The sequence below is a fragment of the Neophocaena asiaeorientalis genome, unplaced genomic scaffold, assembly GCF_003031525.2.
Source record: "Neophocaena asiaeorientalis asiaeorientalis breed wild unplaced genomic scaffold, Neophocaena_asiaeorientalis_V1.1 scaffold85, whole genome shotgun sequence".
NCBI classification, from domain to species: domain Eukaryota; kingdom Metazoa; phylum Chordata; class Mammalia; order Artiodactyla; family Phocoenidae; genus Neophocaena; species Neophocaena asiaeorientalis.
The window spans coordinates 916897-939279 of record NW_020174301.1 but is presented as its reverse complement, the minus strand read 5'-3'; the positions used below and the strand labels follow the sequence as shown (position 1 = coordinate 939279).

The following is a 22383-nucleotide window of genomic DNA, read 5'->3' as shown; positions in this document are numbered from 1 at the left end:
TCCTTGTCACTATAATAGTCTTTTGAAACATGATTTTAGTGGTTGTACAAAGGCCTCTGCCTGCTGAATTTTGAACTTGGACAATAGAAGGAGGGAAAAGGGGCTACCAGGGCTGAGTGAGGAAGAGAAGATGAGGCCAAATCCCTGGTGTTTCTTGTTTGTAGTTGGAAGTAATGAGGAAATCAGGTTGTTACCAGACTCATGGTTCATGGAACAGAGGGCTGTTGACGCTGAGTTGAGTTGACTCCAAGATCCAAGCAGTTAGCCTACTGAGGTAGTGTGTGTGTGTGTGTGTGTGTGTGTGTGTGTGTGTGTGTGTGTGTATGTGTATGTGTGTTTCACACACTCTCCACATATATAAGTGTTGTTTGTCTTAGGGAAGGAGGAATTAGGAACGTTTTTATCCTGGCAGTGGATTTATTTTAAATTTCCGTTTCTCAAAAGTCTTTAAAAATATAGGAACATCAAAGCTACAGGTGGTTGTTGCCCCAGTTGTTCTCCTTCTTCTCTCTCTCTCTTTCTGTGTCACACACACAGACACACACACACACACACACACACACACACACACACACACACGCACTTGGGGTTGTAGGGCTATTATAAATGGATAGGCCACTAGACCTTTAAACTTTTTGATTACATGCCTCTGTTGACGGTATATGCGCCCAGTCCATCTGTATTTCAAATACAAGCAAAGATTGATATCTTATTTTTTAAGAAAAATTACCAATGGAAGTCCTAATACTTTCTGCTTGTACCCCAGTGGATCATTCAGTGTGCCTCTGGGATTTGGTCATCTCTCTTTGGGGCCTAAACTCCAGCTGTTAGATAAGTCAGCGCTTTGGGGGTCAGAGTGTCAGAGGAGCGAATACTGTTTGCCTGTCCTCTAAAACAGCCTCAGCGGATGAGTCCTTCTCCCTCCCAAGCCCCTCTCTAGTTTCTGCCCTAAGCCCACCTCCTCACTGTCTCTCCTGTGTAGGGAGATTCTGGTGGGTGTAGTTGGGGAGTGGTTCATCCCTGGGGTTTTTGCCAAACATCTGTCTTCTAGGAGATGATATGACTTCATCCTGTGAAAGTTATACTAGGGGCATTAAAGAAACTTTGTTAGTAAGTGGCTTGTTGAGCGGTTTGAAAAAAATAGGAAAGAATCAAATAACAAAATAACAACTCAGTGCCAGCTTCTAGGCAGTTTTTTAGAACAGATTCATGAGCTCATTTCTTTTTTTTTTTTTAATTTTTATTTATTTGTTTGCTTTTTTGGCTGCATTGGGTCTTAGTTGCAGCATGCGGGGTCTTAGTTGCGGCATGTGGGCTCTTTGTTGCGGCATGTGGGCTCTTTGTTGCGGCGTGCGGGCTTCTCTAGTTGTGGCGCTCAGGCTCCAAAGCATGTGGGCTCTGTAGTTTGTGGCACAGTTTCTCTGTTGAGGCGTGTGGGCTTGGTGGTTGTGGCGCTTGGGCTTAGTTGGCTTGGTGGTTGGGGCACGTGGGATCTTAGTTCCCCGACCAGGGATTGAACCCACGTCCCCTGCATTGGAAGGCAGATTCTTAACCACTGGACCATCAGGGAAGTCCCATGAGCTCATTTCTTTACAAACCTTTGAACTTCCCTTCTGTGGTTATGTGGTTATCAGTACTCGCTAGGGAGAATGGTAAAACAGTACTATTTCAGAATATGTGAACTCTCGCTCATAATATTTTCTCAAAATGTTAGTTGTTTAGCAAAAATTTGATGAAAAAAGTATACATCTGAAACATACAAGATACTGGGTCAAATTAAAGAAAAACGGGGATATAAAAATAACTTTTTCCTTTTTTGAAGCTTATTTAGTGTCCTATGACTGTTTGCTCTTGGTAGTTGGGAAGCCCAGGGAGCCAGTTAAAGACACGATGTTGGGTTCCTGTGTGTCCCTCTTACAGTCTTTGGATACGTTTCTCTGCTGCCAGTCAGGCCTGGTTGTCTGGCGGGGGCCTTCAGTCTGCAATGCTGCCTTACAGATAAGGGGAGGGCACTGTGGTGTGTGTTCCCCTTACCTGGTGTGCGATGTAAGGGAGGCTCCCAGCTCTAGCCTTCACCATATCACCACCCACCCTCTCATCACCAGTAGTGGTAAAGTGACCGAAGGCTGATACAAGACGATCTTCACGATGACACCATGTACCTGTATTGCAGCGATTCCTGGGATGCCTTTTTACCAGGGGTCTAATGAAAATCCTGTTTCTTTTTTTCTTCTGTCTCACCCATTCCTTATATACCGTCTTACTTTATGTTTTCCTTTTATAGCATCTTACACTTTTCATAGCCTTCCACGATTAAGGGAAGTTCACATTTTCCAAGTGCTGTCAATTCTCTTTGAAGAAGGTGCTTAATAAAGACCCTGCATGATGTTGGTGAATTGCCTCCTTCTGGATAGGACAATGAGCTTGGGTCCCCTGGGAATTGTTTCTCATCAGTTCTTCCCTCTGTAGGTCTGAAGGACACACCAACTCAGGAAGACTGGCTGGTGAGTGTACTTCCTGAAGGATCCAGGGTTGGTGTGGACCCACTGATCATTCCTACAGGTGAGTAAGCATAGGCCCTTTCATCTTGGGTGAGGAAGTGAGTTCTAGAGGCCTCTCCATCCTCCCTGTTTGCTTGTGGGTTGTGGAACATTTGGGGGCTCAGCATGATTTGATGTCACAACAGAGGTCAAGGTGAGGAGAAGAGTTAGCACAGGGCCACAGGATAGCCTTTCAGAAGGTGCCAGGCTCTCAAAGCCCTGCTGCCTGTAAAGGGTGTTCAGTTCATAGCTAGACCACGTGTGTTTCTCCTCAGATTACTGGAAGAAGATGGCCAAGGTTCTGAGAAGCGCTGGCCACCACCTCATTCCTGTCAAGGAGAACCTTGTGGACAAGATCTGGACAGACCGGCCTGAGCGTCCGTGCAAGCCCCTCATCACACTGGGCCTGGATTACACAGGTCAGAACCACGGCTGTGCCCAGAAGGCGCCCGACCATCGGCCCCTTCACCTCAACGAAAGCCCTCTGAATCCAGGTCGAGCTTGAGCTGAGTGGAGGATTTTGCCCCGCCCTGGCACGTGGGGCATTTGATGCAGCAGGAGTTCAGTTTGTTTCCACAGTTGCCACCTACTTGCCACCTACTTTGGCACAGTTTATTCTTGCAGAGCTCCTCTGGGCAGACCTGTGCGTGCTACTGAGATGGCTTTTTTACCATTCAGTTGCTAACTGCCCCTCTAACGTGTCTAATATTGGAAACAGACTACAGGTTTCTTTTCTTTTTTTGATTTAGTCACCTCGAGAGTTTTATTTCTTTATTTAAATTTTTTTCCTTCTCATATTTATTAATCCACAATCAGTGTCAACAGCTGATTGGGTTGTATACACACCCCAGCCTTAGCAGATTGTCTTTTGTTTTGTTTTTTAAATTAATTTTTATTGGACTGTAATGAGCCTAGAGGTTTCTAGATTTCATTTCCTTTTCTTCTGTCAGCATTTGTACGTTTACCTTCCCAGGCGCCCTCCTTCTGTCTGTCCTCTGCTTTAGTAGCTTTGGGGTGTGGGTGGGTTTCTTTGGCTTGTGTGATAGTGGTGAGTGAGGAGCAAGTTCTGTGAACGTTTTGTGGGAGATGAAAGTGTGATTTATGGAAGAGTGAGGAGCGCAGAGGGAAAGGCCTGGGAGGTGGGGCTGCAGGGGAGGGAGCCTTGCTGTAGAAACGGCAGAGGAGAGGTGGATGGGGGATGTCTGGAATGTAGGCACATTGCCCAGAGGAGTCCTGGGAAGAAAGCATTACAGCCCAGACTCTCAGTCAAGTTTTAAACAGCATTCCCGAGCTGGTCTTCAAAGCAGCATTTAGTTGTGGGCACAGCCCCCAGCTTGCTTTCCTTGTGACACCCTCACCTGAGGGTATTACAGATTAGGGGGATGGGTCCAGTGAGTGGCCCAGGGTCAGCTCAACATTTTCCATCAGCGTGTTTTGAGTTTTGTTCAACTGAAGCAGAGGCTCTGACCTATTGCTTATAGAAGGGGGGAGAGCAGGTGTGGCTGGTAAAACTTCTGTTCAGCAGACACATGAGTGCCTGCTGTGTACAGGACACTGCTAGGTGCTGGGCGAATAAGACAGATGCCTGCTGTGTTCACAGGTGGCTGCGCCCTGCGTTACATGTGCTGTTTCATGCTGGGTGGTGGTGGTGGTGGTAGTGATGGGGTGAGCTCCTCTAGGACCCCAGTTTCATCCTGGGGAGAGCAGGGAGGCCGTGGCTGTGTCTGACAGTGCAAGTGTGATTTGGAAGTGGTTGTCACACTGAGTCAGACCGTAGAGAATTCCTCGGTCTTAGCACTGAAGGGCGAGTCTCGTATCTCCAGGAATGTAAAGTGGTAGGTGATATTCCCCTGACCTCTAAGACTCGGTGAGTTCTCTCTGCTGGGTAGTGTGTTCTCAAAGCTCCCTGTACAGAAGTGTAACTAATTGCTGGTTTTTTGGTGTTTTTAAAAAAAATTATTTATTTTATTTTTGGCTGTGTTGGGTCTTCGTTGCCTTGTGCAGGCTTTCTCTAGTTGCGGCAAGCGGGGGCTACTCTTCATTGTGGTGCGCAGGCTTCTCATTGCGGTGGCTTCTCTTGTTGCAGAGCAGAGGGTCTAGGTGTGCAGGCTTCATTAGTTGTGGCACACTGGCTCAGTAGTTGTGGCTTGCGGGCTTAGTTGCTCCAAGGCATGTGGCATCCTCCCAGACCAGGGATCGAACCCATGTGCCCTGCATTGGCAGGTGGATTCTTAACCACTGTGCCACCAGGGAAGTCCCACTACTTGCTGGTTTAATTGTCTGTCTTCCCTTCTAGATTGTAAGCCCCCTGAGCTCAAGGACTGCATGTAGCTCAGAGCTGTAACCACAGTGACCAGCATGGTACCTGCAGATATCTATGCCTGGGAAGTGTAGATGCTTCATAGACATTTGTTGGATGAACAAATGAATTACTTTTTCTTTGAGGTAGTCAGAGCTCTTGACAGTCAGCTAGCTTAGAGTCACTTCTCATGTATGGGGCTTGAATCTGGGCCTCCTGTCTGCTCAGATAACATGCTCCCTGGGATATGGTGCTGGTTAAAAATGTTTGGAATGGGTTCTTTCACTTGGCTTCCGCAGGTCCCTGGGACCAGACCAGGGCTGGAGTCGCAAGTATGTTTGTTTCTTGCAGGCATCTCCTGGAAGGACAAAGTTGTAGATCTTCGGTTGAAAATGGCCGAGAGGAACGTCGTGTGGTTTGTGGTCACTGCCCTGGATGAGATTGCATGTGAGTGCTCTGGTTTCACTGTTGGGAAGTGTTACCCAGTCTCTGCATTGGTTCTCTGGGAATCTGTGTGTTCATGCAATTCAGCTTTCTGAGTGGCCAGGGAATAAGCAAAAGACTGTCACCAGTGGGGTATATGATATGCCGAGTAGGATGGAGGAGTAATTATAGCGAGTCGGGGAGGGGAATGTAGCTTGGTCTGGAGCTGTATTACAGCCAGGGGCTGATGTTAAATCTGTGATGATGTCCCTCTCTGGCCAGTCTACTCAGGACTGTGACATCTCTGAGGAGGGACATTTCCAACAAACTTTTGGTGCCTGTCAACATTCGTGTGTCTCTATGGGTATAGAAGTAAGATCACAGGAGATATTTTTTTCTTTATCCTTTTCCTGTATATCCCCAAGTTCTTCACAATGAGGATGTTCTAGAGATATTTCTACTTCAGAAAACTCAGGAACTGAAAGTTCTTCAACAAGCCTTTTGGTACAATAGCAGTTTTTTAATCTTTAGACCTTAAACTATCCCCATGGAATTGTTCAGTGCCTTCTAGAACCTGAAGGAATCTTCTTATTCTGTCTGCTATTTTCTGACTGGATTTGACCCAGGGTACCTGAGACAAGGCACTGCCTTATTCTTTGATTTTTCTCACTAGAGAAAGAAAGTTTACTGCACAGTGTCCTAGCTCTCTAATCCCCAGTTCCAGACTTTGTCAAGAGTGTCAGTGATTTATATCCCTAATTAACTAAATAACTTTAACGTCGGAGAAAATAACATATAAAGCTAATTTCTCTCCTTTATTATTAAAAAGACACACATTTCCATTGCGGAAAACCTGGAAAGTGCAGAGGAAGTAGAAAGAAGAAAAAAAATCACCTATAATTTCCTTACACACAGAAAATCACAGTTAACATTCTGCACGTTTGTAATTTTGTAGCTAGATTTTTTCCAGTGTATCGGGATACTCTAAGCATACATAAGCATAATTTTAAGTGAATATTAAATAGCTCATCATATGGTTGTATCATAATTTACTTAACTATTCCCCTACATATGCCCTTTGAGTAATTTCCAATTTTCTCGTGATTTTGTTAACATCCATCAAAGTCTTGGTGCATCACAATCCATGTCTTAGTTTCTGATAATTTTCTTCCAACTTCTGGTTGGCTTTAGAGGTGGTGTTATGGATTAGAGGGGGTGTGCATGGCAGGGCTTTTGACCATTTTGCCATGTACCGGCCAGAAAGGTTGCACAGGCGTGTGTGAATACACCCCTCTCGCCACACCCTCGCCAGCCCCAGGTGCTGTCATTTAAAAAGAGTGCTAGTTTGGTCTGATAGGTAAAACATGTTGCCTCATCGCTTTACTTTGCGAGGCCATGATGTTAAAATAGAGGCAGTGCTTTTTACGCCAGGGTCTTCTCTGCACTCTGATTCTCAGGAGAGCAAGCATTAGGCAGCTGGAAGTCCTCGGACGGGAGCTGTGCTCTCTGCTGGTCCCTCTAGTTTCTCCAGCACGCAGTGACCTCACTAGACCCCCTGACACTGGCCAAGGCAGGTCCTCCACCCAGCCGTGGTTCCGGGTGGGCCGCAGGCTCAGGTTTCATTCGTGGGCTGGAGCCCCGCTGACTCACTGCTTTTGTTCCTCTGCCGGGAAACCCCGCCTTCCTGGGGCTCTTGACCCTCGCACAGAGGGCCTCATCTGGCCTCCCTCATGGGTGGGTCTCAGTTTTTCTACTCTAGGTCATTCCCCTCAGAAGGGAGCGAGTGCTTGGCTCCGTCCCCTGTATTTGGGAGTGCCGGAGCGTTTTTCTGTGGCACGTCAGGCCTGCTAGGCCTGGCAGGTCACCGCCAGGTGGACCATTTCAACTCTTGTCTGGAGGGCATTTGTTGGGTTTTCTGACTAATAACTCTTCCATCCCCTTCTCGGGATGGTGATGCGGTAGCGTAAGAAACAGTTCTGGTGCCATCATTTGGTGGATATGAGCAACTGCAGCTCAGAGGTGGGACCAGGAAGTGAGGCTCCCAGCTTCTCTGAGAGATGCCGCCCAGTCCTTCCCTAGCGAGTGGAAGCTCTTCCCTTGCTCTACAACCTACCCCTTAAACTCTCACTCAGGCAGGTGACAAGAACTTTTTTTTTTTTCAGGGCTGTTCAATCTCCGAGGATCAGATGTGGAGCACAATCCAGTATTTTTCTCCTATGCAATCATAGGACTAGAGACCATCATGTGAGTGTTGGCCCCGTGCCTGGAAGTCCTTCCCCACAGCTCCTCGGAGCCCCAGTCGCCCCCTTCTGGCCCGGGCCCGCCAGCCTCGGCCTGACGTGCGCTAGTACGCTGCTTTTCTCCTGCCCTTTCCCTTTCCTGCCTCTCTTCCTTCCCCTTCTTGTCTTCCTTAACAATAGATAATTATTTATATCCTGCCTCTCTTTTAATCCTGAAAATGATTTGAAATCTCTGAAAGTCTCGGTAGTACTAGGAGATAAAAAAAATAGGTGGTCGAGGACATCAGAACAAAACTGGAGAGAGTGAGGTTAGTTCACAAAATTCCTGCTGCAAAGTCTTGTTCAGGCTATACATTTGATTCCAGGTTTCCTAGCAGCCAATGCCAAGGGGAATATGGGCTCTGTTATACAATCTTGGGTCCACGATGCAAATAGACACAGTCATTTTGGAAGGTCAGAAGTGACACAGAAAAACCCCCTGAGCTGTGCCTTGTCAGTTTATCTTTTAAACTGCTGCTTGTGGCCAACCTGCCATTGCTCTTCTTATTTGGATGGCTTTCTGCATTCAGACAACATATTTATTGAGTGCCTGTTATGTGCTGGGGTCTCTGTTAGGTGTTGGGGTGAATGAGACAGACAGGGTCCTGGGTTAGAGTTGCAGAGATGAGAGGTTTCCTGAGGGCATTTGGGCACATAGTGGGCACTAACTTGTCATTGGAGTGGGTACGGGTGTTATTGGAGGGGCCTGACCTGGTCAGAGGAGGCTCTTGGGGAAAGTAATATTGAGTCAGAGATTAAGGGTACGTGTGGGTTAGCTAGGTGAGTAGGGGGCGAGGAGGAAGAGGAACGGTGATCTAAGCAGGGGAAGCAGCATTTTCAGAGGCTCTGGGCAGGAGAGAGCACAGTATGCGTGGAGGACCCAGAGTGGTCCAGTGTGGTTGGAACCTGGAGTGGGAAGCCGGCAGGTGGGCAGGGCCCCCATAAGGAAGGCCTTGTGAGCCAGGTTCAGGAGCTTGGGGCTTTTGTCCTGAGGATGCTGCGGAGCTTCTGGATGAGTTTTTCACACGGAACTACATGGTCAGGCTTGTAAATCATAAAGAATGTTATGATTGGAGTGAAATTATGGGGTGAATTATGATTGCTGCAAAAAATAGGGTGGATAGGGAAGACTGGAGGCAGGTTGACCAGTTAAGGAGGCTGTGGTACTGATCCAAGTGAGAGACGGTAGTGACCTGAACCTGGGCAGCGACTGGGCCAGGCTACAGCGAAAGCTGGAGAGGTTTGAGGGGTGTTTAGGCTATAGGTTCAAAGATCTCAATGTAGGAGCGAAGGAGGAGCATCAAGGAGGAGAGTGCTCAGGTCCTGGCCTGGGGAGTGGGGTGGAAGGTGACGGCATACGCAGGGCAGGGAGCGCAGTTTGGGGAGCAGGATTTGGGAAAGGCGTGGAGGAAAGAGGAACTGCTTGGCTTGCATGCCGGGAGGTAGAGCCTGTCGCTTGTGTGTGGGTCTGTGTTCTCGTCCTCTCACTCCTGTGCCCGCCTTTTCTGTCACCTCACCTCTGGCCCCTCTGCAGGCTCTTCATTGATGGCGACCGCACAGATGCCCCCAGTGTGAAGGAGCACCTGCTGCTTGACTTGGGCCTGGAAGCTGAATACAGAATCCAGGTGCTTCCCTACAAGTCCATCCTGAGCGAGCTCAAGACCCTGTGTGCCAGCCTCTCCCCAAGGGAGAAGGTGTGGGTCAGCGACAAGGCCAGCTATGCCGTGAGCGAGGCCATCCCCAAGGTTGGTAGCCCCAGAGACCCATCTAAACCTGCCACTCCAGCTGCCAGGCCCTTTCCAGTCCTGGCATCGTGCAGCTTGTCTTTGAAGCAGAGGTTGTTCAGGCAGATTTCCAGGACTGGCTGTTGGGTCAGAGGTGTTGTCTCCCTGGATGAGCCCTTAGGGCTGGAGTGTGAGGCTTTTAGAACCCATTGAGTTCTGTGTTTTCCAAAACGTGACATGAGAGATGATTTTAGGTGGTACACATTCATACTTAGGTTTATTTAAATGTCTCTGTTTTAAAAGTGTTTTAACAGTTACAGAGAATGAACTAGTGGTTACCAGTGGGGAGAGGGAAGGGGGGAGGGGCAAGATAGGGATATGGGATTAAGAGGTACAAACTACTATGTATAACATAAATAAGCTACAAGGATATATTGTATAGCAGAGGGAATATAGCCAGTATTTTATAATAACTTTGAATGGAATTTAACCTTTAAAAATTATGAATCACTATGTTGTATACTTTGCACTTATATAATACTGTATATCAGGTATAAAAAACGTGTTTTAGTGTGTACTAGAAAAAAATATGATTAGTATATGAGACCATATATTATAAAAATTGTTTCTTAAGAGAGAGTTGAGTTCAGTAACCTATGTTGATTCAAAGATAGTCTAAAGAAAAGTCTTAGTGAATAAGGGTCCAGGGGGTAGCAGCTAGGGTAAGACCTGTGCAGGTGGTATGAGAGTATCTGAAGTTTGGGAGAGACTACCCTACACCCACCTCTCCCACCACATTTCATAGTTAAGGAGACCTGAGGCCCAGGGAGGCTTTGGGAGTTGGGGATTTGTCAAAGGTCAAATGATACTGATAACCCTGCCCTTGACTGAGCCCCTGCTGGGTGGTGCTAAACAGCTGACACCTTCCCCATCATCTGTAGATTGCTTTGGGTAGTAGAGTCATTTTCACAATGTTGATTCTTCCAATCCAAGAACATGGTATATCTCTCCATCTATTTGTATCATCTTTAATTTCTTTCATCAGTGTCTTATAATTTTCTGCATACAGGTCGATGACATGATAATATACATAGAGAATCCTAAAGATGCTACCAGAAAACTACTAGAGCTAATCAATGAATTTGGTAAAGTAGCAGCATACAAAATGAATGCACAGAAATCTCTGGCATCCTTATACACTAATGATGAAAAAGCTGACAGTGAAATTAAGAAAAGACTCCATTTACCATTGCAACAAAAAGAATAAAATATCTAGGAATAAATCTACCTAAGGAGTTGTAGCCTTTTTGACTGTCCTGCCCTGGGCCTCTCTCCTCCACTTAGCAGTGGGCCATCCTGAGAGGAGCCCAGGCTTGGCCCTCTAGACCTGGCCTGCCATTGCACCCCTGTCACTGTCACACTGCATGACATAGTTACTCAGAGCTTTACCTCCTTGGGGATCATGCCTGCCTTTGTCTCATGACAGGTAGGTATCTCAGAGAGAGAGAGAGAGCAAGGAGAGTGGAGAGAGGGAAAGCCCTTTGAGAAGCTCTGTGCTAGTGCAAGTGCAAGGTGGTGCAAAATCCCTCCCCCCTCCCTGTAACACAGGGCTGGATTCTAACTTGTTTTCAAATTGGGAAGGCTCTTCCCGGGCCCTTTAAGGCCCTTTAAGATCAGACCTTTAACAGTAGCTGATCCCTGAGCAGGAGCCTCCCCTCTCCCCTCATCCATCTTGTGCGTCCCTAGACAGTGGGAAAAAGCCTCCTTTGTGCAGCCAGAAAGGGGTTGTTTCGGTCAAGCTTTGATCTGTTAGTGAACTCTGACCATGACCTTGGAGGTTTGAAAAGCAGTATCTCTCTGATGGCTGGCAGCCAGCAGTCTCAAAAAGCTACGGGGTGGGGGATAGACGAGAAATAACTTGTTTTATGTTTTTACTTTATCTTTTTGGATGAGCTCAAGCACCTTTCGCCATGCTCAGAGTCACCAACCAAAAAGGGCAGGTCTTCGGGCCCCAGGGGACAGCTGGGTGGGTCCTGAGTGGGAGCTCTTCCAATGATTTGTCTTAAGTGTGCTGTGCTGGGTGGAGAGGTGATAGCCTTGGTCTTGGGTGAGTGAGCCAGACTCGATTTCCCATATGACTGCCTTTCGCCCCAGGATCATCGCTGCTGTATGCCTTACACCCCCATCTGCATCGCCAAAGCTGTGAAGAATTCTGCTGAATCAGAAGGCATGAGGAGAGCTCACGTGAGTAAAGCAGCCTGTGCAGAAGAGGGGATGCATGGTGGTCAGAAGGCCCAGCTCCCTCACCTGCTGTGTGGCCTTGAGCCTGGCACAAGGTGGGAACTTCTCTGAGCTTTCCAGAGTTAATGAGAGAATGAAATAAAATACTGGATGGGCTAGATCTTTACATAATATAACATAAAACGCAAAAGGAGATTGATGATGATAGTGTAGGTGATGGTAATGATGAAGGTGAAGCCTCTGAAGAGGCCTAGATTTGTGTTTCAAGGCCAGCAGTGGATCTAGAAAGATTTGGGGCCCAGAGACGGCTTTTGACAGTGGCCTTTCCTGCTCCAGTAGTACAGGAATGACCCCTCTGAGGGTGCTCCTGTGTGCTCTGAGGTGGGCCCCTTCCTGATTGTGCCTGAACTACTCAACAGCAGGGGAGCCCTTTCCCCCATAGTGGAAATTGCTGCACACTTGTTCACAGGAAATGCCTGCATGTAAAGCCCTGATTGCTGATCGTTTGTAGCCCTATAAGTGCAGCCCTCTCAGTATCACATTAGGGCTGGGCTTTGAATCTGCCCATCTGATTTTCAGTAATAACTTTAAAAAACGTCTCTGTTATTTGCACAGATTAAAGATGCTGTTGCCCTCTGTGAACTCTTTAACTGGCTGGAGAAAGAGGTCGGTTCTTAGTCTTTGTTTAACACACGGATATAGATTATTCAGAAATTATCTACATGTGATTCGAACTGTGGCTCTGGTTGACCACGAGGTCTAAGATCTTGATCTAAGTTTAGTACTCTCTCTTAATAGTTCTTTGTGGAAATTTGGTGTGTGTGTAAAAATTCTTTAATTATGGACAGTAGTAACAAAGATGAAGAAAGAAATTCCTTAACAGAATGGATCCTTTGTGGTTAAGGAATTGTCTTATAACTAAGTGGAGTTTCATTATAAGAAAAAATGACTCTTATGATATTACAGGCAAGCTGACTGTGTTAAGAGAAAAAAGATCTTTGTGTATGTTTTGAACTTTAAGCCATAAAACTTTTTATATTAAATTGATTCCTGGGCATTAGTTTCTTGCCCTTTCACTCCCTGTAGTTGACAGGAAGGTGATTTCTTTGTGCTCTTATTAAACAATATCATATTTCCTTTAAATATTATATAAACAACTCTTTTAAAGTAGCTTAAATTGGAAGAAGATAATATCACCCTGATTCCCACTGGTGTAACAGTTTTTTCCTCTTTGGCAGTTGTTCATCTGTGTACATTGTTTTTTCAACATAAATCATTTTTACATGCCTCTCACTGTACAGCTACGATTTTGTATTTTATTTTATTTACTTATCATAGTGTGAGCATTTTCCATGTGCTTTGAGGTCTTTAAAAAAATGATTCAAATAGAGACTGTGTTTAGTAGCTAGACTGATTTATTTACCCATTCCTTCTATTTTCAATTGTTTTAGATTGTTTAAAATTTTTTTTGCACTTACCAAACATCTTATAATAATATCTTTGCATTTATCTTTTTTATTTATTTAGGATCACTTTCTTAGGATGATATCCTAGGTGGGGATGCTTTTTAATTTTTAAATTTAGGTGTATTAAGTTTTGGGAGTTTTCAGGATATAACACTGAGGGAAATAGTTGAGTGAAAAATTAAATGTATAGAAACGCTTCTACTTTTAGATGGTTTTGGTAAGAGCCTTTGGAAATTCCCTCCTTGTAAAGATGAGACATATGCTGTGTCCTATAGATTGGACAGTTGGGACGTGGGGATTGAGGAAAAAGTAAGCTTTTAATGCACCTCCTATAATATGTAGGAGACGGATGAATTTATCACACCCCAGTGGTTTATAAGCAACTTCCTTATAGGTGCCCAAAGGTGGCGTGACGGAGATCTCAGCTGCGGACAAAGCTGAGGAATTCCGCAGGTAAGGATCACTTTGGAGGCCCATGAACCTTGTGCTCATTTCCTTGGCAAGTTAAATGAAGCCGGGAGGGCCCTGATTCTTGGCACAGTAAAAACCTTTAAGCCACTCTGCTCTTGTGTATCTTTCTGTTCCAGGCAGCAGGCTGACTTTGTGGACCTGAGCTTCCCAACAATTTCCAGTACGGGACCCAACGGCGCCATCATTCACTACGCGTAAGGCATGCGGAGGAGCACGCTGCCCGGCTTTGCTGCTGCTTCTGCATGGGAGCCTGAGCAGGGGAGAGACATTATTCTACCAGAGGCCCTGGCGCCCACCTCCGTGTGTCTGTTGAGATCGTTCTTATATGGGAAATAGGACCTTGGAGGTCTTATTTTCTCTTCTGTGCTCTAAATCCCCAAGCCTCTGCCTGTTGGGAGCCAACTCTTAGGCACAGAGGTTTCGCATTGACATTCTCGCGATGTCAAACGGGTTGTCCCTCTTTCCTTTGAGGCTGCAGTATCTGTATTCATAATCCCTGAATCTTAGTAGTTAGGATTTTTAGTGTTTTTCTTTTCTGACAGTGGCAGCCTTCTTGATGCACTAGTCCAAACGACCTGTGAGCTCCATCACCTCCATACCGAAAAAGCTGATCACTAGGTTGTGGAGCACCCTGCTACGGTTGAAGAGATAATTTGTAACGGCTCTTTCCTCCCCAGCCTATGGGGATTTGTACCACACGACCTACAAGAGCCCATGGACCCACAGAGCCATGCATCCCTGCACTGTGAGACAAAGGGGGCGCTGATGTATTTTAGAACTGCTAGACCTGCCTGTAGAGGTGGTGGGAAGTGGGGCTGCAGCTTCAGCTTCACCTGGCTTACGCGGTTCTGCCTCGTGTGGGCATCTTGAGTCCTTTGCTCCCCACCCGTGATGTGCATAGTGAAGGAACACTTGGCTGTCTCACTGTGCTGCAGTGCTGTACGTGGGCACAAATTCCTGCCCCCCGCCTTTTTAATCACTTTTAGAGTTTTTAGTCTTGGGACAAATTTTGAAGCTGTTGTGTGGGAGACAGTCACAGATATGTGACTGTACAGTTCTCTCACATTAATGCCTCTGTTCCAACATTAAAATAGCAAAAGGACTTTAGTTTTATCTTATATTTAATGCAGGTGATGAATTTCCTGGCTGGATACTACTCTAGAATTTTGCATATAATTAACACAATAAATAATTTCAGACCAAGGGGGGAGAATTTTGCTTCTCCTTTGGTCTCTCTTCGTTGTGGCTGTTGGAAGCCTGTTGACAGAGAGGGTGCTGAAACTGGGCCCATGTCTGGTTGTCTTTTCTGCCAGTTGGGCTCGAGTGCCCACTTTCACCCTTATTGCCTGGAAGTGAAGGAGAACCTCTCTGAGAACCTCTCTCGGCTGCAGGGCGGAGACTTGGAATGCTCGCGTCCCTTTTAGCTTTTCCCAGTGCAGCATATTGTCTGGAAAAAGGCATGGAGAAATCAGATCACTTTAAAAAATACCAGATGTTCATTTGAAAAAAGAGCTCTAGCATAAGAGCATCATGGTCCATTCCTTTCCCCAGCAAAAATCCTGTTAGGTTTTCTCCCAGACTGAGACACTGACCTTCTGCCTGTCTGGTGGTCTAGGAAGCAAGTGGGGAGGCACCTGGTGGGATTAGGACTGAGGGAGGGAAGTGGTGGCTGAGGCAGGGGCCTGGACCGCCCCCCGCCCCCTGCAAAAAAAAAAAAAAAAATTAGACAAATGACTGTGGCTGCTCTCCTCCCACTTCCCAGCTTGGTCCTACTGCTTCTATTGATTATTATTTTCTGTAGCTTTTACAATTACCTGATGAACACTTGTTTTCTTCCAGTCACAAATGGAGGAAGATACAAAGAAATATGTTATTTCCTTCTCCTGAGCTCTTTATCTGTTGGGGAGATAGGTTGACTGGGTCTTTGAATAGTAGAAGGTTAATATTAGTTGTAATAATTAACCTATTGGGTAACTTTAGTGTGATATAATTTAAGGCTTACATAAATTGTTCGCACAGTACAAAGAACTCTTGTATTCCTTCCTCCCAGATTCAGGAAGCATTTACATTTGTGGAATAATTAATTTTTAATTAACTTTCTTAGGCCGGTCCCTGAGACGAATAGGACCTTGTCTCTGGATGAGGTGTACCTCATTGACTCGGGTGCTCAATACAAGTAAGTGAATCGGGGCTGCGTAGAGCTTGACTCCACTGAATCAAGGCAGTTGAGTAGGTGGACGAGCCAGGCTCCAGCCGAGAGTGCTCAGCTGGTCATCTCATTCTGCGCCAGCCACTGATGGAATTGTTTCCACGTCTTGTCCTTTTTTTCACCCCTTGTTGAAATAGCCCAGTTGTGATCCTGTTCCCACAAAAGACTGTTTGATAGAAATGTTTAGTCCTTGGCTGGAAGCTGTTAAACACTAAATAAATAACTGAAAGTAAGCTTTCAGAACCATTGGGAAGTCTTCTGCTCCAGCCCATACATCACCTGGCAGCTCCCCAGACTTTTAGTGGCCCCAGGGCCTTGTGAAGTGACGGCATAATTTTGAATGAATGAATGAGAAATGAGGGCTGTCCCTGAATTTCTGAATTTCCTTCTTCATGGCTTGCTGCTTTCACAGTCATCATCTAGAATAGTTTCTCAGAGAAACCAAGATTTGGTTGGGTCTTGATGTGGAACCCACGAGGAGGAGAGGAATAGGTGTTGTCTGCATTGAGAGCACACGAGCAAGGCCTTTTACTACTCCTTTCTCCACTTAAGTTGGGACTTTGGCTGGTGGAGATGGAAGCCACAACCTAGCCTTGGGATGTGTGGGTTGGAGTTAATAAAAGCCTAGAGCTAAGGGTATTTGGATTTCTTGGGTAATGGTATAACTTTGGTTCACTTCTAAATTTTAGCAGTATTCTAGGAGTTACTCTTTCTGTGTCAAGGGGTGGATTAGGGTGTTCTAAAAGATGCATTCGGGTATTTTTAGGGTCCAATTAACCGCTTGCCATCCTGACAGAAGGAATTAAGAGTTTGACCTTCTTTTGCTAGAAACAGGTTCCTATTTACTTTGTCTACCTCCCTTTCATTCATAATCCCAGGGATGGTGTCTTCCGTGAAACAGTCCTCACATTGTAGACCAAGAGTGTGTGTGTCAGGGCCTGACTGAGTTCACTCCCACTACACTGGGCCATCCTTGCATTCATACTTTGTCTCATTTTTTTTTTTTTAATAATTTCATTGAAATATAATACAGCTTACTCATTTGAAGTGTACAATTAATGGTTTTTAGTTTATTCACGGAATTGTACAACTGTCACCACAATCAATTTTAGAATATTTTCATCACCTCAAAAAAGAAACACCATTCCTGTTAGCAGTCACTTCCCACTTTCCCCTACCCAGGGAACCACTAGTATACTTTCTGTCTGTATGGATTTGCCTATTCTGGACATTTCATGTACGTGGAATTATATGGCCTCAGTGGCTGACTTCCGTCACTTAGTGTAATGTCTTCCAGGTTCATCCAGGTTATAGCGTGTATCAGTACTTCATTCCTTTTTATTGCTGAATAATATTTCATTGTATGTGTATACTACATTTTGTTTACTCATCAGTTGATGGACATTTAGGTTGTTTCTCCGTTTTGGGTGTTATGAGTGATGCTGCTATGAACATTCATGTATAAGTTTTTGTGTGGACATATGTTTTCGGTTCTCTTGGGGGTTTACCTAGGAGTGGAATTGCTGGGTCCTAGGGTAACTCCGTGTTTAACCTTTTAAGGAACTGTAAACTGCTTTCCAGAGTGGCTCTACTATTTTATATGTCCACCAGCAGTGCATGAGGGTTCCAATTTCTCCACATCCTCATCTGTCTCACATTTGAGCCAAAGCTTATTCTGAGTGAAAACTAATCTGTCCTTCCTTTTGGAAAGGGATGGAACCACAGATGTGACTCGTACCATGCATTTTGGAACCCCTACAGCCTATGAGAAGGTAAGAGAAAACTTGAGAGGCCCTCTCTGCTCTTTGACAGTTCTCTCTTGTGAAAAGGATTGTATACATAAGTAAAAATTATATGTGGGACAATAAAATAGCTCATTACTGTGGAATCAGGCTTATCTGCTTTATGACATCCATTTAATTAATTATTGGAGAGATTTTAAAAGCATTCTGTCTGCTAAGGTCAGAGTGGCTCAGATTCAAGTTTTAATAGCTTTGGCCTTCTCTTCAGTCAGGAAGTTTCTTTGGGGAAGGGAGTGGGGTAGTGAAATATATGCCTTTTTACGAACAGTGGCTAGATTTCATTCTGAAAGCTACCCCCGTTCTTTTTTCAAGTTCAGCATTCCTATTTGTAGGCTCAGCTCTCTAGGAACCCTCTGAAATGACATGCACTGCTCAGTTTCTGGTCTGTCTGGCATGGAAAAGAGGAAACAGCTGTAAGGTAGAGAGATGTGTACCATGAGTCTGGAGACCGGGCTTCAGATCTTCTCTGCTGTTTACAGACTCCATGACCTTGAACTCAACACTTAGACCATCCATAAAAGCGGTGAGAAGAGTACTCACCTCCAAGGCTGGCTGTGAAGGTTCTGTGAGCCCAGCAGGTTCTTGGATGATAGTCACTGCTTGGCAAATACTGGTTGAATCTCTGAGTATATCTCTTTTTCCAGGGAGCTCCTTCAGGAAGTTTGTCCAGGGAAGAGGGCTTTATTGGATAGAGCAGGGCACATTTCCCAGAGTTGGTCCCTTGTGTCATTCATTTGTAGGCACCAGCAGATGAAGAAGGGTTTGACCTTGGGTCCAGATACCTACCTTTGGTGTGATTCTTCTTGTTTTGTGTTCAATCCAGACCAGATTGAACAGTGTGGGGTTTAGTCCTGACTCTGCACCTTACTGGCAAGCCACTACCCTTCCAAACAGCACTTTTCTTGTCCAGGCAGTAGGGACTAAACCCTGAGTATAGATGGTGGTGAGGTGCGCAGAGGTTGAAGCAGGACTGCCTGGCTCCAAGGCCACATGCTGCCACTTATGAACTGCGTGACGTGGCATTCATCTCTCTGTGAAGTGGGGATGGCAAGAGCGCCTCCAACAAGAAGTGTGGGGTTAAACCTACAGTGCTGTATGCATCATGCCTGGCACAGAGGGATAGCTCGTACGTGTTAGCTAGTGTCATCAGTACTTCTTAGTACTTTTCCCCAGTCTTCCTGAGGCTCAGATGGCAGAGAGTATGGCAGAATGTTCATTACAAGGGAGAGACTTGTGGGGTCATCTCTCAGTCAGTTCTCTTTTATTAAGTGGAATTTCAAGATTTTCTGGAAAATTGGTGCCAAGGCCAAGGTTTTTCTCCACCACCAGATTTTTTTCCTTTTTCCTCTGATTTTCTCTGTGGTATTGCTACAAAACCTTCAGAGGCAAGGTTTTCAGAGCTACCCGAAAACTATAGGATTAAAATGCCTGTGCCAGTCCTGAACATGCCCTCTGGGTTTTCTTTGGCAGGAATGCTTCACATGTGTCCTCAAGGGCCACATAGCTGTGAGTGCAGCTGTTTTCCCGACTGGAACCAAAGGTAGGTGATTCCTTCAATCGTACGGCAGGCTTTTTCTTGTTCAGGCATCCGACGTGTCTAAGTTTGGGTGGAAGAACATGTCCTTCCCTTGCCGTACCAGCCCCCAGCCTACTTCAGGCCCATCCTGGGCAAATGGGGGTGCTGCATGGACTGAGCTGAGAGGACCTCCAGGGAGCCAGGTTTCGGACTGGGCCCAGGGTCAGGTGTGAACCTCCCTCCTGACCAATTATGGTGTCGGGTGACCCATGTGGGTGGCTCCCAGGAGAGGGCAGCAGGGCATGACGGCCTCAGGGCCCCAGTGGAAGTTGGCGCAGCCTCCTGTCTGCCCGTCAGTGCTGGGCCAGTGCCTCCTTTCAGGACCCTCATTGGGATTTACTTTACTGAGAACCTGACTTGAGACATACACCTTTTTGCATGAGGATGGGTGGGTGGGCCCTTGCACGGGGAGTTGACAAGACCTGGGCCTCGAGTCTGCTTAGGCTGGGCCGGCACTCATCTCCCTGGGGCACCACTTTCCTCATGCTTGCAGTCTGGTTAGAATCTCATCTTGTAATTCTGAAACTGTAGGGTCCCAGCGCTGGGAAGGGAACGTCCATGTCATCTACTGCAGCCCTTACCTGCTACAGGCGACCATTCCTCACCAGCATCCTCCAGCTTCAGACTGAGCTCTGACTGGTGGGGGAGCTGCCCTCCTCAGGAGCTCTGACTGTGAGAAAGTTCTTCTTGGTGTTGGGCTGAAACCTGAATCCTCCAGTAACTTTCACCCGCTGGTTTCTGTTTCACCTTCTGGAGCCAAATATAACAAATGTAATCTCCAAAGTGCTTTGCAAGTTGAAAAGTACTGTACAGAATCACCGAGTGCTTCTTACTGTGTCTTTCAGGCCACCTTCTTGACTCCTTTGCCCGCTCAGCTTTATGGGATTCTGGCCTGGATTACCTGCACGGGACGGGACACGGTGTTGGGTCTTTTCTGAATGTTCACGAGGGTCCTTGCGGCATCAGTTATAAAACATTCTCTGATGAGCCCTTGGAGGCCGGCATGATTGTCACTGATGGTAGGTGTCCCTCACCTAGAGGGTGTGCATGGGTCCTCTGGCCTTTCTGAAAGCTCTTTGTTGTTTCTTATATTTTCATTATTATAAAGTAAATTGGAAATAATTTCCCCCTCCTGAATTAAACAACAAACAACAACCTTTTTTGATTATAAAAGTGATAAATATTCATTGTAGAAGAAGTGAGACTATGGAACAGTATAAAGAAGAAAATGATACATCATTTGTAATCCAGACACCCAGGGGAAACATGGCTTAATAATTTGCTATGTTAGCTTCTTGTCTTTTCCCATGTCGTTACCACATCTTTGTGAATGTATTTTACTGCCTGCATCATTGTGTCTTATGGATATGCCCCATCATTTATTTGGCGGATCCTCTGTTATTGTACTCCCTACCCTGCAGCCAGTTCTCAGGAACTTCTGAGCCTCTGTCTGGACCTCAAGTGCCTATTAAAAGTGCCCTGCGGGAGGAGGCGTCTCTGGGCTCTTACACCCAGATTAAGTGGCCCTTCATCTGTTTCTTGGGAAGCGCTGTCATCCCAGGAGTGCAAGCTTCTCTGTGCTTATCTTCATGGTGGGCTGTTTCTCATTTTGGGGTTTGGTTTGTTTTAGAGCCAGGGTATTATGAAGACGGGGCTTTCGGAATTCGCATTGAGAATGTTGTCCTGGTGGTGCCTGTGAAGACCAAGGTGAGTAATTAGGTTTTTGTTTTTTAAATTCCCTTATTCCTTAATGGGGGAGGATGAGGACTTTTGTCCTTGGAACCAAGAGCATGTCATTCTGGGGCCAGAATGGAGCCTCCTTCCCCTGATAGTGGTGCCTCTCCTGGACTTCATCCTCCTCTGCAAAGCCAGAGGGAAAATCCTTAGTGAACTGGGACCCTGAACTGGACCTCATGGAGCCCCAGGCAGCCCCCTGCTTGCTGTTAGTTGGGGCTCCGAGCTTGCTGGAGGCAGCTTCTTTGTCGTCAAAGCCGCCTCTGCTGTGGGGGAGGGGTGCTCGCTTAAAGGCCCCTTCCAGACACTGAAGCAGAATCTCCAGGGCTGGGGCCCGGGAACTATTTTTCAACAAATGCCCCAGATGATTTTTATCAGGTAAAGCTGAGGAGGCCCGAGTTACCCCCTGGGTCGGGCCCCACAGGTGTGGTGCCCTCTGGAAGACAGGTGTGTCACCCTCTCCCCATCACGTTACCAAGAGGTCGCAGGCTTTAGGTGCTGGGCTTGACCTGGAAGAGACCTGTTTGCTTCTCCTCCATGGGTGATTTTGGAAATAGAACCGTTGGAGGGAGGTGGCTTCCTAAGTCTTCAGGGAAGCTGACTGCAGGGGTCTGCTCTCTGCTTGCACACTGATGTCACTCTTCTTGAGAGTGGCCTCTCCCCTCACTCCCACAGGCCCCGCCAGGAACAGAGACCCATCGTGCCCTGTGTACCCTGGCCATTCCATGCCACGTGCACTGGACAGACCTGTTACCTGTCACCTGATGGGCCTGGCTGGGTCAAGGCAGGCTGCATGGCTGATGTCAAAAAAAAGGGATCTGCTGGGGAACTTGTGCCTTAGCAGAGGCTCGAGAACCAAAACCAGAGATCCCCCTGCTTCCAGACACCCTCTGTGCCTCTTCTCCATCACAGCAGGCAGGAGTCTTGTGGACCTGCTGCTGGGAGCCCCTCAGCACTCTTTGGCTTTTCCTGGTGGCACAGGCTGTGGTTTGCACAGTGGAGCAGCTCTTGGAAAGTGGCATCCGCTGTGTTCATCGTGTCTCCCGTGTCTATTAAAAATGGTGACCAGCTAACCACGTCTCGATTCCTAGTTACACCTGGCTCTGAGGGACGGTCCTGTCGGGTGGGAGTGACCTCGTGGCGGGTCATGGTGGTAAAGAGGAGTAAAAGCTTGTTTTCTTCATTCTCCCACAGTATAACTTCAGTAACCGGGGAAGCCTGACCTTTGACCCTCTAACTTTGGTTCCGATACAGACCAAGATGATAGATGTGGATTCTCTTACAGACAAAGAGGTAACAAGGGAGCCTTGGGGGAGGGCAGAAGCGTGTGGGGTGGAGAGCTGCCCTACGTTCTCTCCTCCGCTGTCACTTTTAAGTTAGAGCCTAGGCCAGCTGAGTTGGAAAATCCTAGGTCTCCTGAGGGCTGGAGGTGCTTTTCCTGTGGTTTTGGGCCTCGAGGGGGCTGTGGCCCTGCTCCCCTCACTGTTGGGGACGGTGGGGCTTCACAGGTGGGAACGAATGGTGTGCTCTTGCTTTCCAGGAGGGCCAGAGCCATAGCTGCCCTGAGGCGTGTTTAGCAGACATGGGCATGTGTCTTCCCTGCATTTTTGTGTGTGGGT

General features: G+C 46.7%; 1 protein-coding gene across 7 annotated transcripts in view; it reads left to right on the top strand.

The window, feature by feature from the left end:
* The window catches only part of XPNPEP1 (X-prolyl aminopeptidase 1), a 53242-nt gene that overhangs the window by 27350 nt on the left and 3509 nt on the right, over positions 1–22383 (top strand). For all 7 annotated transcript variants that reach the window (XM_024756036.1, XM_024756035.1, XM_024756041.1 and 4 more), the window contains 15 exons: positions 2470–2562; positions 2816–2959; positions 5191–5286; positions 7425–7506; positions 9076–9286; positions 11420–11509; positions 12122–12172; positions 13367–13425; positions 13560–13637; positions 15548–15619; positions 17364–17424; positions 18925–18994; positions 19876–20049; positions 20661–20737; positions 21959–22057. In XM_024756036.1, coding sequence (XP_024611804.1) covers positions 2470–2562; positions 2816–2959; positions 5191–5286; positions 7425–7506; positions 9076–9286; positions 11420–11509; positions 12122–12172; positions 13367–13425; positions 13560–13637; positions 15548–15619; positions 17364–17424; positions 18925–18994; positions 19876–20049; positions 20661–20737; positions 21959–22057 — 1457 coding nt within the window. The remainder of the gene's footprint in view (positions 1–2469; positions 2563–2815; positions 2960–5190; positions 5287–7424; positions 7507–9075; positions 9287–11419; positions 11510–12121; positions 12173–13366; positions 13426–13559; positions 13638–15547; positions 15620–17363; positions 17425–18924; positions 18995–19875; positions 20050–20660; positions 20738–21958; positions 22058–22383) is intronic.